Source organism: Gymnoscopelus braueri (genome assembly GCF_963280865.1).
Source record: "Gymnoscopelus braueri genome assembly, chromosome: 4".
NCBI lineage: Eukaryota > Metazoa > Chordata > Actinopteri > Myctophiformes > Myctophidae > Gymnoscopelus > Gymnoscopelus braueri.
Window position 1 is genome coordinate 35,510,370 of NC_137605.1, and position 19,257 is coordinate 35,529,626.

General features: G+C 40.4%; 2 protein-coding genes across 2 annotated transcripts in view; both read right to left on the bottom strand.

Moving 5' to 3' along the window:
• enpp2 (ectonucleotide pyrophosphatase/phosphodiesterase 2) overlaps nt 1-13,467 on the bottom strand; it is a 29,104-nt gene extending 15,637 nt beyond the window's left edge. Inside the window, exons 1-9 of the mRNA XM_080426082.1 lie at nt 13,398-13,467; nt 10,549-10,654; nt 7,465-7,620; nt 4,362-4,487; nt 3,897-3,957; nt 3,641-3,738; nt 3,281-3,360; nt 2,234-2,353; nt 1,861-1,916 (exon numbers count right to left, since the gene is read on the bottom strand). Coding sequence (XP_080282208.1) covers nt 1,861-1,916; nt 2,234-2,353; nt 3,281-3,360; nt 3,641-3,738; nt 3,897-3,957; nt 4,362-4,487; nt 7,465-7,620; nt 10,549-10,654; nt 13,398-13,415 — 821 coding nt within the window. The 5' untranslated portion in view covers nt 13,416-13,467. The remainder of the gene's footprint in view (nt 1-1,860; nt 1,917-2,233; nt 2,354-3,280; nt 3,361-3,640; nt 3,739-3,896; nt 3,958-4,361; nt 4,488-7,464; nt 7,621-10,548; nt 10,655-13,397) is intronic.
• Nucleotides 13,468-16,209: 2,742 nt separating this feature from the next.
• The window catches only part of taf2 (TAF2 RNA polymerase II, TATA box binding protein (TBP)-associated factor), a 36,211-nt gene continuing 33,163 nt past the window's right edge, over nt 16,210-19,257 (bottom strand). The window contains exons 25-27 of the mRNA XM_080427023.1: nt 18,836-19,000; nt 18,472-18,574; nt 16,210-17,864 (exon numbers count right to left, since the gene is read on the bottom strand). Of these exons, the coding sequence (XP_080283149.1) occupies nt 17,551-17,864; nt 18,472-18,574; nt 18,836-19,000 (582 nt within the window). The 3' untranslated portion in view covers nt 16,210-17,550. The remainder of the gene's footprint in view (nt 17,865-18,471; nt 18,575-18,835; nt 19,001-19,257) is intronic.

Genomic DNA, 19,257 nt, shown 5'->3' on the forward strand with positions numbered 1-19,257 from the left:
GTAGCGTAAACAGGCCCATTTGCACAAATTGCTGTAAAAACAGCCTTGCAGCATGCCTCTCCTGAGATCTGCCTCTTGCTCTATCAAAGCCCTCTCTGTGTTGATAAATGTGGGCTCCTTTGTGTTCTAAATGCTATAGATACGGTACTGTGGCAGCCCGCACTGGCCTGACGGAGTGACAGAAACATGACCAGACATGTTCTTCAAGACTAGAGAAGTTCACCACCAACTGAAACCAGCTACAGTCACTCAATCAAGGTGACTCAATGCCAAGAGAATACTGATTTAACAGTTTATTGGTTAGGCATTGTATGGACAAGGTTGGTAGGGAAGCACTGAAAGTGTGCATGGGTCAATGGTCAATGGTTTCTGTCAAACTACTTAAGCTGTGTTTCCACTGAAATACCAGTACAATTCTGGATTAAACAAGAATGACAGTCATATTAAGCAGCTTGTGCCAAGCTAAAACCCTCAAAAAGTACTGTCATGACATCTTACTAAACTAAACATTAATTAAACAAAAAACGAAATAATAAACTCAAGAGTTAAATTAAGGTGCCTTCCACATAAAAAGTCCAGAGCAAGGACCACATTGTGAAATTATTAGATCATTAGAAATTCTGCAGCCGCAATGAGAACCTCAGGTCAGGATTATATTAGATAAGAATTAATAGATTAATAAGAATGAAACAGTGTTCAAAGGAGAGTTGAATATACCGTTTTTATTAGAAGCCTAGTAGTTGTGCAAGGTTTCTATAAGCATGCAAGACTAGGCCTTTGGGGCTGAAAAAAATATGTGTATGGGTGGAACAGATACAAAAAATATCGATCTGCCGGCTGGTTCTCTCCCTCTCTCTCTCTCTCTCTCTCGCTTCTCTAACAGTCAGACTGAATCGGTTGTTAGCGCAATACCAAGCCATTTTTGTTGTTGTTGTCGTTTGATCATCATTTCTGATTTAGTCGGAAGCCCTTGTTAATACTTTTCTTTTTAAAACTTTTTTTTTATCCCACGATTTTGTAACCCCTTTTCACCCGGTGCCAATTATCTAAGTGATCCTGGGCGCTACACTCCCCCCGCCAGCCTAGGGAGCCCAAGCCGAGCTCATGCCTCCTTCAATGCACGAGAGCCAACTGACCTTCTTATCACCTTCCGGGGAACCATCCGATTCCCAAGTGGCCGCTCTACCGTCTGAACCACTGCTGCCCGCATGTCATTTAAAGGCAATACGTCACGATGCGACACATTGTGAGCTTGTTGATTGTCTATTTTTGCTACTTCTGCGCAAAACTGTCAAACCTACTGTATATACCTGAATCCCATTCTCTGCATTGATCACCAATTATCATCAAAAAGGTATTTACAAAGAAAAATGTTGCCAGATTTTCTGGATTATTTAATTGCTGACTGTGTAAATCAAAGGATTTAGCAGGAAACGAAAGAATTTCATTCACAGAGAAATGCAGAGAGAAGTACAGTATGAACAATATTTTGCTACAAAGGGCCTTGACATTCCTGACTAGCAGAATAGTTTTGGCACACAGTTTTGCTGACAGAATAATTCGGGGAGGGAGGCACAGTAGGGCTACAATCTACTGTGTATGTATGCGAGTGTGAGTGTGAGTATGTGTGTGCGTGTGCGTGTGCGTGTGCGTGTAAGTCCTTTTACTCACAACTACAACTGCAATATGGATTGTACAAAAATACAAGGGCATGTTTTACTGGCTAATTTCTTATTCTAAGAATTATCTGCTAATGATTTGTGCTGTTTACATTCAATGGAAATGTCCTCCAACTTGGTTATCTCGCAGGCCAACAACACCATATTACCTGGTTCAGACATCTGAGACAGGCAGACTTACACAGGCCAGAAGAAAGTGGCAGCTTTCAGTCCCTGTTTGACTGATGTGATCCAGATCTGGCAAAGGGAACAAGGAAAAACGTTCACTTATCCCAGATTAAAATATCAACTTGTCAAAATATCCTTGCTAGTTCTACATCTTGTGATGAAACTGAAAGGAAAGATTTGGTGTGCCAGTCAGAAATGAGAACAGAAGAGAAGAGAAGAGAAGAGAAGAGAAGAGAAGAGAAGAGAAGAGAAGAGAAGAGAAGAGAAGAGAAGAGAAGAGAAGAGAAGAGAAGAGAAGAGAAGAGAAGAGAAGAGAAGAGAAGAGAAGAGAAGAGAAGAGAAGAGAAGAGAAGAGAAGAGAAGAGAAGAGAAGTTCAAGTACTCACAGGTTGTCCTCCCCACCATCGGTGCTTAAGTTTTTCTCTGCTTCTCAGGCTGAAGGTCGCATTAAACACAGGGTCATGCATGGTGTTGCCAACGATACCATGAGACTCTGGGTAGAGACCCTGGCAGACATTCAAAATAAAATTACATGTGCAATCCCATGTAAAGACTAACTAAGTAACAGTACTGTAAGCAAACCGTTTTACTGTAAGCAAACAGTAAAGAGCCCAACACACATGTAAGAAATTTGCATCATTGCCTAGAAAAGGATAATGAAGACTAAGAGATGAATATGTGATCATCTGTGGCTATTACTCATGTGAACTGCTGGGCACAAGTACCATAACATTGCAAAGTTATGATGACATTTGCGTTTTGTAGATTATGTCTATGTTGTTGTAACAATGCTTCTTGGCAATACCTTGTATACTGTTGGAAAGCCAGTTTATTTCCCTTTTAAATGGTGCCCCATTTGTACGGAACATGCATTTGTGGGATGAGCAGCACAGATGAATAATTAGAATAAGCTGTTTGGCATTGGTTGGCAACTTTTTCATGGCCGCAACTCACATACTCAGTTGAGTGCTCATCTGACAAATGCATGTTCCCATTTAAAAGGGAAATAGACAGGCTTTCCAATGGTATAAAGTTATTACCAAGAAGCATTGTTACAACAGAGACGTCATCTACCAAACACAAGTTTTCAAACTTTTTGTTTGATGTTTATAGTCATCATGCCACAACATTATTTTCACCTCCAATATCACTAATATAACATTGTCAAATTGGAACTCAACATTGGAATGCACAGTTGTATAATGACGGCTATACTGTAAGTTTTAGTGAGCAACGTAATGTTTTTGGTTAAAATTGTGGGTGAATCTTGCTGCTGATTGCATAATACACTCAAGGCTTTGAAATGTCATATTAATTATATCACGGCTATGGGCGTTTTAGGCACAATGCGAAGCTGAGCCGTCATGCAATCATGATGTACAACAGCCTGTGCAAATCATGGGCAACGGAAAGAGAAGAATAATGTCCCATACTGTAGCGAGAGAGTAGAGGTTGGGGAAGGTTTTGGAGGGGTAAACAGGTCTCATATATGGAGCATGGGTACCACATGTTCCTGAGGAGACATACAGACAAAAAAGAACACCTTGATCAGTAAGAGACCATTGATAAACCAAAAGCCTTTCATAGGTCTATCTATGTACAGTACACACACAGACACAATGAAAAGCTAGCAAAATATCATAATATCATATATTTCCATCCTTGTTGGAGACTGACACTGTCATTTAAGACTGTTACAGCTAAACCGCCCCTTCGTCTTTGTTGATGTTATTATAATAATTAGTATTGATATTATTATTATTATTATTATTTTAAACCCATCAAGGCCATACTGAGTTTCTCGATGTTGGGGATGACGGCGGTGCCTCTCTTCATGTAAGACGCTCTGAATCCATCTACAGACAGCATGATGAGGGGGGGATGCACAAACCTACAACCACACAAGTTGACACAACACATCACAAGGAAATGAATAATCCTTTACAAGAGGAAGTCATTTCGAGAAGTTTCCATTAAAGTGCTGAAAGAAACAGACAAAACATTCTGTGACCACCATTTTTTCCTCCTCTGTACGTATACTGCACATACCTAGCAGGACATTCATGTGTCCTCATCTCCTCACATTCATCCTGCAACCATGGAGTGTCTCCTGAAAGAACAAGATGACAGTAGGGAGAGAGCATTATACAGCGACTCAGAGAGATGAGCCGGGAGAATGAGAAGAGAGAGTGAGATCAAGGTGTGTGCATGCGCGTATGTGCACACCAATGTGTGTACTTAACAAGATAGAGGAGCTTTTAAAATGTACATTCCCGTAGATGTAGTGGTATCCCAAAGGTTCAAAGTATTTTTCTTCCCGCCTAAAATCTATATAGCTATTGTGCAAGCAAAATAACAAAAGTATAATAATAAGCTGGATATTTGAGAAAACAGGTTCAAGCAACATAACAGTAATAACCTTTACCACTGATTTCTTGATTGTATCCTTTAGTCCAGCCTTTTACAGCATGAGTGCTGAAACATTTTGAGTGTTGTTAAGTAAGAATTACAAACCTTTACACAGTGCCTTATAGTTGGTACAACAATCTCCTCTGGCCAGACAGTCTTCAGAGCAATGGCAGGCATGCTGTTCATTTCGAGTCTCCCCGCAGCGATCCTTACTGCATTCATACCCACCCTCTGGATATTGGTAAGATCAAATAAGAAGTGCTGTTAATAGAATCAAAAATATAGTCTGGATGTAACAAGAACAGGGGTTAACACTATGCTGGCTTGTGGAGGTGGACATTTTTGTCAAAACATTTTTTGGCCATTTTGCCACAGAGCCATGAGCGGACAATAATATTTCCAGAAACACATGTATGGGCCCTATTCAAACTGCCCATATCATCACAGTTTGACAGAAACCTTGTTTGCCCATATTTCATCTTTTTATGATCTTTCATAAATGAATGCCATATTCTATATTTCGTTGTATGACGGTGTTGTGCAAAAGTAGCAAAAATAGCAGATCTACACTGTCTACACACTGGCGACACGTTGTGAGCTGCTATTTTGTCTATTTTCAAATAATAGGGACGAAAGGTGAAAGTGGTTAAGTCTGTCTGCGGGCTTTATAAATATTAAACCAATGAAAAGTATTAACAAGAGATTGCGACTCAATAATGACTACATTAGATCCATTGGAACACACTTTCTTTCATTTCCGGAAAAGGTTTCCACCTGACAGTGACAAATTTGATTCATCAGACCATTCAGTGATATGTTGTGCCCTGTAAAAATCATCCTGGAAAAGACCACTCCCATAAAAAATGTTTTATAATAGGATAAAGGTAATCACTTACATAACTTTGTATTGATTTGAACTCTAGGGGACAAGTGGACCCAAACCATGCCATGAAAATAACAGAGCCACCAGACCCCCTCAATGAAGGGGTCAAGCATTCAGACTCGTACCAGGCATTCTCCTGGTGTGTGCCCACATGCACTCACCAACTTGTGGAGAATACGGTGAAGGATGACTCATCTGACCATATAATGTTTGTTTTTTTTGACTGACTGTTCTTGCTGACACAATGATGTCCTACACTGACATTCTCAGTCACCTGAGGAACAGATTTTTTTTACATGCACTAATGCAGTGGTTCTCAAACCTTTTCGTGCCACGGACCCCCAAATTGATATATATTTGGCCGCGGACCCCCATCTGAAAATGTTTTGTGCCAGGGACCCGCAGAAGAGAAGATTTTGGGTTAAAAATTCTAAACTATTAAAACATTTCCAACCATTTTCGATATTTTTCAAGTATTTAAAAAAATAGCATATAACGTATAAATGGATAAAGGGGTTAACATGATTGTGCTACTTTAGCTGGGGACCCCCTGGAATCCCCCCAAGAACCCCTGGGGGTCCCCGGACCCCACTTTGAGAACCAATGCACTAATGCACCAAGCATCACAGTCATTGAATGTGTGCTTTCAACAGCAATTTCTGACCCTAATATCTGATGTCTTTCATAGATCGAAATGCAGATGTCACTTTAGTCACTCTAACTACCGACACACTAGCCAGTTGAGTAGTCTTTGTAACTGAAGCGCCTGCCCTTCCATGCCCCAGCATGAACCTGGGTCTTCCTAGTCACTTAGATCTTTTCCTCTTTTCCTCTTGTCATCTTGATCCAAAATTGAGGTAAACTGGTCTTCTCAGCATTCTTATACATGGCACAGAGCATGGTAGGATGTTAACTGCTTAATTGTATCATGCAGTCTATCTGTATATCCGGGCATTCGTCATAGACCAAGGTTATCCAACCGAAGGCAAGCTGAAGGTGATAATGTGTTCTTTATATTCTCATAGTCTTATTTAGTCACAAAGACAACAAGACAATAGCATTTGATCAATGCACCAATAACCATGGTGGACATGGTTAACATGCTGAGATCCTTCCACAGCAAAGTAAATACAGTTTTACTACTATGTATCAATGGACTCAAACTTTTTGGTGCCAACCCACACTTTGACAATGTGCCAAAACAACATTTTAAAAGTAAACATTTGATTATAACATCCCTGAACAACATGATCTTTATGCTTTTTACATGTCTGCACAAATCTCAAGACACACTCCACAGCATGCCAATTTGTCTCACCATACCAGATAAGAGACATAAGAGCATATGTCATATATCAATGCAATATAATCCACAAGGCTTTGGCTCTCCGGATTTAAGAAAATAAATCTATTTCAATAACAGTACCCGCTGTCAGAATAAAGACCACAGTACGGCCTTGGCCAAAACTGTAACAGTGTTGTTTTCAGACAGTGGGAGGATTACACCAGGAAGGTGGTAATAAGCCAAAGACCACCTAGTTGAAAAAGGGAACTTTAAAAACAGACCACCAACACTGGAAGCAGCAGGGGGTGGTTTAGAGACGAGGAAGGGGCAAGAAGGATTTTAGAGAGAAGCTAGGCAACAAAAGAAAAAAAGCAAGGACTGTACATCTTCATGATGAGAGAAGAGAAGAGAAGAGAAGAGAAGAGAAGAGAAGAGAAGAGAAGAGAAGAGAAGAGAAGAGAAGAGAAGAGAAGAGAAGAGAAGAGAAGAGAAGAGAAGAGAAGAGAAGAGAAGAGAAGAGAAGAGAAGAGAAGAGAAGAGAAGAGAAGAGAAGAGAAGAGAAGAGAAGAGAAGTCTGAAGAGAAGAGAAGAGAAGAGAAGAGAAGAGAAGAGAAGAGAAGAGAAGAGAAGAGAAGAGAAGAGAAGAGAAGAGAAGAGAAGAGAAGAGAAGAGAAGAGAAGAGAAGAGAAGAGAAGAGAAGAGAAGAGAAGAGACCACACTGTACTAGAGAAAGGATGTTAGGATTGTGGCTGTTACTGATATGAGGAAAATGACAACAACGCTGACGAAGCGAACATTTGCCAGAGAGAATAAGCAAGACTTACAGACAGAACAGACAACAGACGAGAAATTGTTCGAAATCATTATTAATAATAAACGTTACTAGTGTAGCACCTGTCATACAACATGCAGCCCAAATTGCTTCACATAAAACATTTTGCCCAACAAAGTAGAAAAAAAGTTGAACAATTAAATATAATATAAAAGAACATGGAGGGAGAGAGAATAAGAACAGGAATAGCAGGAAGGTGAAACAATACCTGTCCTAAGGCAGAGCTGGTCGAAGTCAGAGCAGCAGCTGTTGTAGGTCTTACACAGGTTATCACAACGACACAGCGGTGGCTCATATTCAACTAGCTCAAAACACCTGTTCCTACAGGAGACAGAGGTATCTATGTTGGGAGATGCAGTACGAGCTGAGGAGGAGAGAGAAAGTGTGCACATTATTACAAAAATATGAACTATAAAGTATGAACTGATGGCGTATTTATTTTTCTTCTTCTCCAGACACAGTTTTACAAATTCCAGTGAGATGGAAAATGGTAAAGATATTACATTTTCACCAATCATTGGAAGTTGTGTGTATTACTTGCACAACGATATAACCCCAGGTCATATTAAACCTTAAAGTTCCAAATGTTCAAACTAATGTTTTGACATCTCGTTTTGATCAATGAACTTCAAAAGGTCATGGCAGATTTTTCAGATTCTAACCAGTATAAGTCTGACACCAATTGGTTGAAGAATTCTTAAACCTTTTCATTCAGGATTGAATTGATCTGATTCATTCCTAAGCTCATGAAAACACTTTAGTGCTGTTGTCCAGCCAGCGTCCTAAATGTGCACATTATGGCAGCTCCGACCCATTTTGGTTTCTGAACCCTAGTTTGAGAAGCCCTCTAACTGAAATTCTAACTGATGCTGTCCTGCAGATCTGAGAGACAGAGAGAAGTTGAACTGTTTCATTCATAACAAGATGTTCCTTGTCCACTCACTCATGAAAAAAACATCCTAGGTAGCAGAAAAATCCAAGCCATGCCAAGTGTGTGTGTGTGTGTGTGTGTGTGTGTGTGTGTGTGTGTGTGTGTGTGTGTGTGTGTGTGTGTGTGTGTGTGTGTGTGTGTGTGTGTGTGTGTGTGTGTGTGTGTGCACACATGTATATGGAAAATGTGTAAATCTTCAAAATGACCTGTCCTGTCTGCCAAGCCAGTAGCCACAGTAGTGTACTATCTGTGTGCAACAGCCATGCACTCTTTAGTGTCACTTTAACTCTGGTTGTGTTCCAGTGAGTTTGGAAAACAAATAAAACAGATAAAACTCATTGGATATCTTGGTGCTTGGCCCAACGTGTGCACAGAAAATGTATTCTCAGCTGCATGGGTTCAAAAGCCTGTCCAGAGTTCTTACCCTGCCTCTTGTCACTGGAGTTCAAACGACAGAAAAGGTCACAGTTGTCATCCACAGCGTGGCAATTTTTTGGCACAGATTTCTCCTTCCCATGAAAGCTAAAGTTTTTTGTACTGACAAGGTCAGAAAATCTGGGGCAGAAAATGGGCTCAAATGCTCTCTTAATATTGACTCAAGGTAGAGCTGGGCAAACACTCTCTCTAAAAAAAAGGGGAAAAAAGAAACACAGACTGCCCAATCACGGCGACGCAGGGTCACACTAATCCGTTGTTTTTCACCCAATAGGCTCTACTTGCTCATTCTATATGCACTGGCAGACACTTCGGATAGAGAATACAAATGTAAATAAGCTGTACGTTGACTAAAAGCATTGCCATAGAGCTGCTGGTATGGAAAGTTAGTTCTCATTCAACTGCATGTAGCCCATGTTTAGAAGAGCGATCGCTAAGACTTGGTCAGCGGTGGGTTTATGTCACTCCAGTTGATGTCAGGGTGATTGATTGCTCTCGAGCCTCATGTTGGTTTCAAGATTTAGTCTGTTGAACAAAAAAATCAAAGGTTGTTTTCCACGTCTGGCAAGCGCGGGGAAGGTAGGTCCAGGCAAGTCCCAATGCACAGTATGCCAAGGTACATTAAAATGTGTCCAAGATACACTACGAATTGCTTGTGCTGAGCCGTTTTGGAAACTAAAGAGCAAATGTATGTTTTTTCTGTTCTTACTTGCTGAAGCCATGTGTAATGTTAAATGAGTGTTGAACAAAGTTATGAAAACCTTCCAGACACACTTGATGAATTCACATAAGAAAAGGCATACTTGAGTGTTTCTTATTCATAAGACAACAAACAGCCACACAATACAAGTAGTGTAGTGATTATCTACACAGACGCTGAGGGAAAATTATAATGTGCAGAAGTCATGTACTGTATGTGTAGTTTCCATTGTTATTAACTGTAAGGTTAATAACAATTAACTGTAAAGTTAATAACAAATAGTGAAAATAGTCATTAAAGGAGCACTTCACCCATTATAAGATGCCACTTTTCTTTTCCTTTTACTCCTTTTTCCCCCCCAATTTAGTCATTTTGCCAATTGATTCCTCCCCTCACACATTTCTGTGTGTTGTGACTGCTGTTGTATCCTACTGGCTCACCTGCCCACCGGGAGGACATAGAGCCTCCGTCCTACTCCTCCCGCCCAACACTCCCTGCTGACAGGTACCACCCCAGCCCATAGGGGTACGTGCAGTGACAAATATCACCCTTCCCGCCTGGCTTCCCTCCCCCCGAACCTGGGCAATTTGTGCTCGTGTAGACGCTCGACAAAGCCGGATGCACCACGGTGGATTCCAACCCCCAGACTCCGTGGTGGTGGTGCAGGTACTTTACCACTGCGCCACCCGAGCACAGCGCGTGACGGAGATGGCACAAGTTCTGTCTCCTAACTCTGCGTCTCATTGGTGGACTATGGAATGTGCAGAAACCTGCCTACCAGTGACATCATCAGTGGGGAGTCCAAGCTTATAGAAACTGCAGCCTTTCACTTCCTGGAAAGTTAGCATGTTATAATAGAAGACATTGTTCTTAATAAAGAATAAACAAAAATGTTTGAAATAACTAAACCTGTCTACCGATGATGTCACTGGTAGGCAGGTTTCTGTGCTGTCCAGACTGAATAGACAGAAATGGTGGCATCTTATAATGAGCGTTAGTGAGGACCAATTCTACGAAGATTAGGTTAAAAAGGGGGTGAAATTGTCCTTTCAAAATAGAAAAATATGAATTCCCCTGAAATATGGTGTGGACCAGTTACAAAAGAGAGGGAGAAAAAAAGACTAATATCAGACAGCATTGCATACAGTTCACATTCCCAGTAAAGTGTATACAGGAGGTCCAATAATAGTATTGTGGTCACAGGTACTGTAAGTAAGCCTACTCACACTCTGTCCTGGCTGAAGCCCCCTCCTCTCCTGAGCGTCTGGGCCGGTCATAGACATATCCTAAAGACACCTGGGAGCCATGCAGGATGGACACGACCCACACCACCTGGAACATTACATCCACCCATTAAAACCGGGAAAGCATGCGTGTCATTTTAGATTTTAGCTATATATACAGTAGCAACATATGTTTTTCAGAAAACTCTTAGGATCTAGAACAGCGTTTTAGAACAGTGCTTCTCAAAAATAGCAGATGTACAAGCTCACAGCGCGTCACTTCGCACCACGCTGCAAGCTTGTAAATCGGCTATTTTTGAACATTTTTGAAAAATCTTGAAAGTGTTTCAATACTTTTGAGTAATTTTGAATATTTTTTTAACACAAAGCTTCTCTCCTGGCGGTCCCTTGCAAAAAACATTTTCAGATGGGGGTCTGCGGCCAAATACATATAAATTTTGGGGTCCTTGTCACGAATAAGTTTGAAAACTACTGATTTGGAAGGCATTTGTAGGTTTTAATGGGTTAATGAATAGCCCAAATAATCACCATTATAAGGAAATCATGGATCAAGTGCTCTAATAAATATTTAATGTAGCTCAACCTATATTTTGGCAACTACATTACCATCAACAGACAGCTATGGACAGGGTCCTCATGAAGAATGTAATCTTTGTATTCCAGATTACATTTTCCATGAGGAGTCTCCTGGGGACCATAATTTACCTGCGGTCCACATAATACAGCAAACATCCTCAGTGTTAATTGAAGTCTGAGAGGTTGCCAGAGCCAATTTAACACTGGGGATTTTTATGTGTACTCTTTCATGCAGGAAAACGACAAACGTTGAATTTGGGGTTCTGGGAACCCCAAATTGTGAGAATGTCAGAAAAGAGGCAAATTAACCTGGCAGGAAAGCACACCAATATTGCAGAGGTGCTGACCACGGTGCAAGCTGAATAAAAAAATAAAAAATAGGTTGCACGACTTGTAGCCACGATGCAGAAATGTTTAATAAGAAAGCAATGTTTCGAACAAACAGAGGTCTCCTTCAGGGATAGGTATTAGGGAGGCAAATAAAAACGTTCTCCTAGTCACCACTATCAAGTAGGGCTGATATGAATTGAATGAATGTTTACAAGGAAAAGAACATGGTCATTCTGCTTGAATCAAATATAAATCGCTATTTAAATCATAATTAAGTAGGCTACATTATAATAATCACTTCGAGTCCTCACTCACTTCCAACTTGACGTAGATGATGAGAATCAAGCAGCAGGCAACACTAATGTGTTGATGCCGCCTAGGAACAGGAATGTCAGAAAGAGGCAAATAAAAATGTTCTCCTCGAAGTCACCACTGAACTGCACTATAGTCTATCTATCAATTTCGAATTAATGTTACAAGTAAAAGCTCATTTTGCTTATAAATCACCATTTAAACTACTATGAAGTAGTAGGCTATAGTCCTGTCGACCTGTCCTCAGTCCTCTGTCCTCCCAGCTTGGCTTAAATCAGTGGTTCTCAAAGTAGGGTCCAGGGACCTCCAGGGGGGTTCCCCAGCAAAATGTGTTAACGCATGTTAGTGCATCAAAATCAGTATCTGATCTACAGGCTCACAATGATACGACACGCTGTGAGCTTGTAGATCAGCTATCAAAAATATATATATATTGAAAAATGTGAAACATTTGGAATATGTTTTGAAACATTTTAACAACACAAATCTTGTATGGAGGTCCCTGGCACAAAATATTTTCAGGCGGGGGTCCGCAGCGGCAGCCAAACACTTGCCCACAGGTGGTCCTTGACATGAAACAGTTTGATAATCCCAACCACTGGCTTAGATAATGAGAAACAAGTGCCAGGCAACACTATAAGCTTCAGTGTGAATGTGTTGATGCCACCTGTGGCGGTGCTGAGGAGATGGTATAGTCGTCTACACCAGATGTTCTGAAACTTTTTCGTGTCAAGGACCCCCAAATTTGATATATATATATATGGCCGCGAACCACCATCTGAAAATGTTTCGTGCTAGAGACCCCCAGAAGAGAAGATTTGTGTTAAAACAATCAAAATTATTCAATTTTTTTCAAACATTTAAAAAAAATAGCAGATGTACAAGCTTGCAGCACAGCACTGTGAGCTTGTAGATCTGCTATTTTTGAATATCCAATATAAATGGATAAATTGGGTTGAAATGATTGTGATACTACACAAAACTGGACAACAGCAACAGGACCCCCTGGAACCCCCCCCCCCCCCTCATTGAGCCTCATTGAGAACCAGCCTTATTGAGAACCAATGGCTTACACTAGCAGTGCAGACATCAACATCATACTGTACTGTATAGATTTTGATTTCCAGTAGGAATCGGGATACATCTGTAAAATGCCATTCCAATCAGCCTACATCCAGTCAGTCATATGTTACAAAATATTTGAATCAGATTTCTGCACCAAATTAATTGCTATTGCGTAGCTTATATACATTAGTGCAAACCATTTGTTTTTGTCTTGTCTTATATTTGTGCAGTTAATAAATAAAGTCACTGGACCACCCTCCACAAGATGCACACAGCAAACGTCCTTGGCACTTGTGCAAATCGCAACTTCATATCAACGTCTTTACTATTCTGAAAAGTGTTTAACAGGCAATGAGAGAGTTAACATCTTCACAACCGCCGCGGAGGCGTATTGGCTACATATGTAGCAGCATGTGTTGTGTTGCGTAGTCTACTTTAAATTACCGTAACACAAATGAAACGCCGCGTAATTGCGCATGGAATAACGCATGGCAACACAGTGGTAGAACACGAATGTGCAACAACAACAACAGGAACTCTTACCGTACCAGTTTCCCCAGTAACATGTTCCACTGTCAATATGAGTGTGTATTCCAGTGCTGCAGACCCTGTCTGTCAGGGGACTGAAGGAATGATGCTGGTTCTGAACAGGAGGGCCACTAGTGCAGGGGGACAGGAGGGGATAGAGAGAGAGAGAGAGAGAGAGATTGGCTTCTCATTGGACTCGTTGTGAGAGGAGGGCATTTTCCCTGGCAAGGATTTGGTTGGTTGGAGACAAGAGGGATAATAAAGAGTGGATATGAATATATAGACCAAATGTGTCTATATCTATAAATATGTCACCTCACACATAAATGAGGATTAAATGTGTTAGCCTATTAGGGTTCTGTGCATAATAAGTAAAACCCCTTAATTGTGCATATTTCATTGAACTCAAGGGAATGATTCCTGGCCAATTCAATTCCTGATTGGCCAAGAATCTGAATCATTCAATTCAAGCTTAAGTGTTTGCATGTTAAGACTGTGGTATCATCAAACTATGCATTATACTATCTTTCTATATGGACAGCTACATTTCACACCAATTGCTTACAATACAACATTAATGGACAAGAGGGAGACAAACAGAGAGCAGAGGAGGATTATATTAAACTGGAAGTTATTACAGGCCTTGGTGTGGGGGTCAAGACGTGCATAGGAAGGGGGGTCATAGATCAAAGGATTGTAGGTCACACCAGGATACTGAACCCAGAGGAGTTCAAGCAGGAGGTACACACACACACACACACACACACACACACACACACACACACACACACACACACACACACACACACACACACACACACACACACACACACACACGAAGCTGAAACAGATCTGGCTCATTTCCTGTTGAAATCCCTGCTAGCTCTCCTGGTAAATGGACCTGACACCTATTCCTGCTGTCAGATGAAAACCTTCCCAATCCAAACTGTGAGGTGAGCCACAGCAAAACCCTGGTTTAATTATTTATATCATAAATAAAATCATTCAGTAGGTCGGTTTTAAGGCAGTTTAAAAAACATTATGTAAACACAACCATATTACAGCCTTAAAATACCACAACATATACATTTATCTGTTGTCAATAGCAGTGATTCCCAACATTTTCAGGCCTGTGACCCCCCAAAATAATCATATTTGAACTGGGGACCCCCCACCCTGACAAACACTCAGAGTTGAGGCTTTCAATTTCGGCGTTGTGAGCTTGTAGATCGGCTATTTTCCTTTGCCTCTTTCTTAATTCTAGTTGAAAATTTTGCCAATGTTTGTACATCACAATGTTTGCCTCTTTCTTATATTATTTGACAACTAGGCCAATGTTAGTTTGACCGTTTTTTATAGTATCATTTGTTGATTACTGTAGATGCTGTGGTCTTTCTCTTTTCTTTAGGTATTAAAAAAGTCTTAAAAGTCCTTTAATTTTCACGTTGTTGTCATCTGGGGACACCCCCCCCCCCCCCGCCCAAATCATGTGGACCCACAGGTTGAGAACCACTGGTGTTTCTATTTCTTGTTTTTGGTGGTCTTGTTTTCATGTGTATCACTAATTAGGCCTTAAAACACTTAAGATTTTACTGTGTAGGAACCAACAAACCAACCTTATTTTTGTAACAATGCATTTTGTTCACTGTCCTCAGCATATAGTATGTAATGACTGTAAATTACCTTCTATTGTTAATTATTTGTTTGTCTAACACAACAGTTTTAAGGTGAGCTAGTGGATATTCTTTTCTTTGGTCGGCAGAGAGAAGATTTCGGACATGTCTTGAAGGAGAAAATATTGAGTTATTCAACAGAATTGTTTTGATGCATTGTTCTTACATATGCAATAATTTAAGGGCCACAGTTTGTTATCCTCTATACTTGATTACTTTGTACTCAATATTCCTGGCTGCAATTCGCTTTATTTTGTCAAACATGTTTAACATTGAAGATAAATACATGTCAAAAGCATAGCAGAAACCATGTTCACACAATATGGAGACCACCTCCTTAATATCAAGTTCTGCACTTCCATTTGAGCAGTCCAAGTCCTATGTAGAAAAATGTCTCCTCCCCTGTATTTACATATCCCCTTTTTGAGTTGGCAACAACAGGTGGTCAGTATATTTTGTACACTTATGTGTACGTTAGCAGTTAATCTGTATATTAATCTTCAACATCAGAACCCCAAAAAAATTGGTCTACTTTTCCCAAAGCATCTGATGCTTCATTTATACTTAGTTGCATACTGGCGTCATGCGCCAAACATAGCAGATCTACAAGCGTACATGTTGCATCTGCTAGTTTCAGTGTGCTACACCGACACACAACTGTGGCCTATGCTTCAGTTTAACCCATTCAAACACAAAAACACGAAAGCATCAGTGTGACATTTTAGATTTGAACTAAAAAAGCATTATTTTATACTATATGCAGATCTACAAGCTACGAGCTTGTCGATCTGCTATTTTTGAAAACATTGTGACAATTTGTGCAAATATATATCTATAATATATAGATATATATATTATATATTCTTTAAAGCAAAGTTTTTTAACTAAAATCTTTGCTTCTGTGGGGTCCCTGGAACTAAATATTTTGAGATGGGGGTCCGTGGCCAAATACATATAATTTTGGGGGTCCATGACGTTTGAGCACCACAATATAGCAACGTAAGTTTTTCAGAAAATTAAGGATTTAGAAGACATTTGTAGAATCGGCCTCAGGTCTTATGGGGTTGAATCTTCTCTAATGTGAAACTCACATTGCCAGTGACATGATAGATCATACCACTTTTCTTATTTTTACTCATTAAGAACAACAAGCACAGGATTCTGAGAAAAATCTGATCCTTTATGTCAGTGGAAATCCATCCCACAACACTTGTTGGTTAAAACATATTGGTTAAAACAAACTAACAAACAAAAAAAAGTGTTATATATAATATATAACACAGTAAAGAAAGACTATAAAAGACGTTTACATGGCTCTCATGTTTAAATTCTACAGTACAGTTACATTGTGTTCTTTTTGCATGGACTTTGCACAATCCGTTAAACTGAATGCTTACAAGAGATGCAAAATAGTTCCAGATGTGAAATCAAAAGACAGGGGCTGAAGATACATCCTGACAAACTACAATCATATTCTTTAGAGCCCCTAAAAAGGGTTACCAGCATACAAATGTCCCAACCATTCCCATTGAATGACTTTCATTAATAATTAATTAACATTTTTAGAGATGTTTTTAGATTACTGGATGATTATTATTGCATCATCATGTAGTCATAAATATGTAATCAGCTATTACAGTGTGAAATAGGGGACTTTCCTCAAACTGGTTCCTGGAATAAACAGGTCCATCTAATTAGCAGAATGTTCTAAACTGCTAAGAGATGAGAGGCCCAGTGAAAACAGAATGGGTAAATCATGCCATTTCCCTTCACTGGCCACTTACTGAATGTTGGCATTGAGCTGCGGAGACGAGCTTCTCCAAAAGTGGTGTCTGTGTGGAGAGAAGAGTGTGTGGGGTTGGGAAAGTGTGTGTGTGTTTTGGTGGGGGAGTGGGGCTGTTGATGAGAGTGGTACATGTGGCTACTAGCATCAGACAGCTTCTTCAGCTATGTGTGTGTGTGTGTGTGTGTGTGTGTGTACTGTATGTGTTTGCGTATATGTGTGTGGTGTCGGTTGATCACCAACGTAGTAAAACGGGGGCTGTTTCCACCATGAGTCTTAACCCATTAAAACCGGGAAAGCGTGTCATTTTATACTTTGGCTATTCAAAAAATGTCAGATATACAAGCTCATAGCGCGCCACTTTGTGCCGCGCTATGAGCTTGTAGATCTGCTATTTTTGAAAAATCGTGAATATATATATTTTTAAAGCAAACATTTTAAACTCAAATCTTTGCTTCTGGGGGTCCCTGGAACAAAATATTTTGAGATGGGGGTCGGTGGCCAAATACATATAATTTCGGGAGTCCTTGACATGAAAAGGTTTGAGCACCGCTGATATAGCAACATACGTTTTTCAGAAAACTCAAGTCTCAGGTCTCAATGGGTTAAATGAATTCAACCAAGAGGGGAAGCAAAATGGCAAAAGTGGTCTCTTGTCTGGGCACAGACGTCAGCGGGAATCACCTCCGTTTGGAAATGGGTACCAATGCCTGAGACTCAGTCAGACAGTGAGGGAGAGCGCAGAGACCTCCCACTGGCTGGACTGTTGCTGTATGCATGGGACGTATCCCTCTCCCTGTCCTTCTCCTTGTCCTTGCTCTCATGCTTGTGCTTGTGCTTGTGTTTGTGCTTGTGCTTCTTCTTCTTCTTCTTGTGCTCGTGGTGGTGGTGGTGGTGATGGTGTCCGTGCTCCCCTCCTCCTCCGTGTTTGGAGGACGAAGAGGAGGTGGTCTCCTTGGAGAATGATATTGATGGCACAGGTGTGGCAGGCATGGAGAGCATGGGCTGTTCAACCGACGGCGGTTCCTTACCTGAAGAAGAGAGGGGGAGGAGGATTACAGTAGTTGGGTGTGTGAGCGTGTTTGGATTGTTAGATTGGGTGTATTTTTAGAATGTACCTACCTAGGGCAACAAACTGTTAGGTTTATTTGCACTTTGTTGGTTGCCAACTTATTCATCCTACTGCTGCATGAATGTATATTTAGTATATGTTCTGTATATTTATCCAGTCTTTTCTATATTGAGTAATTTCTTCTTTTTTTGGCAGCAACATATATAGACATATTATGGATGGTACATTTCTAAAATGTATAATGGTTATAACTTCATCCATTATTTTTCTCTGTATATTCTATTTAGTCTATATATTTTCAATATATTCTAACTCAGTAGCCCAGGGAAGGTAAGCAATTCAAAATTGCAGGCTATGGACATTAAAATCACTACATAAGGGGTGTCAAACTGATTTTAAATCACGGGCTGGACTGGGTAAAATACGACTTAATGCGGCCTAGTATGTAAGAAATTGTATGATCGTATTTATTATAGATGTTTTTTCCCCGTATGTCTCTACTGTAGCAGGTTGAGGTGATGGTGTATAAAAGCCTGACTGTCTTTTGTGTGTGTGAGTGTGTTAACCTGGTGTGGAGGGTCTTTCTAGCAGGTTGAGGTGATGGTGTATAAAAGCTTGGCTGTCATGGACAGTTTCCATGTCAATGTCTTCCTCTTCCATTGCACTGAACTGAAACACAGACAAGCAATCAGACATCAGACATCATTATCAAACGTCTGTGAACACGTCAGTCATCAGTTTCTAAATAGGTCTTCTTTCAAATGAACATATTTCCCAGATGTCCCATATTCTTTTGTCTAAGACAAAATAATGTCTTCTTTTATCTTCCAATTGTTTGTTTTTCTCAGATTTCTTAGTTGAGGCAACAGTCAAAAGCAGTCAACAAAATACCAATCATGAAATAAAGGTTAGATCAGAGTGGTGTTTTACCCTGATCTTGAACCGCCCCCTGTTCCCATCCTCGTCTTGTTGTTGTAACACCTGTCCCGGCTCTGGAGGAGATCCCAGAGGAGTCTCAGCCTTCCTCTTCATGCCCTGAGGGGGCTGCCCCACACCACACACTCCTGATGAGATAGGGTCTGGCTCCTCATCCATCTGGCAAGGAAGAGACAAAGACATTGAACAAGAACAGTAATGGTCGATTTATAATGTGATTGTGCATTGTGTTGCAAATCGAAAAAAGACGATCTACAAACTCACAATGTGAGCTTGTAGATGTTTGGGGCGCAACACTAGGGCAGTATAAATCAGGCTTAAGGAACACATGAAAACGTTACAACTTTAACCTCCACATGATACCAGTTCACATCTGAGGCCATTTTGTACATCCCGTTGTCTTAATTTCTGAGGAT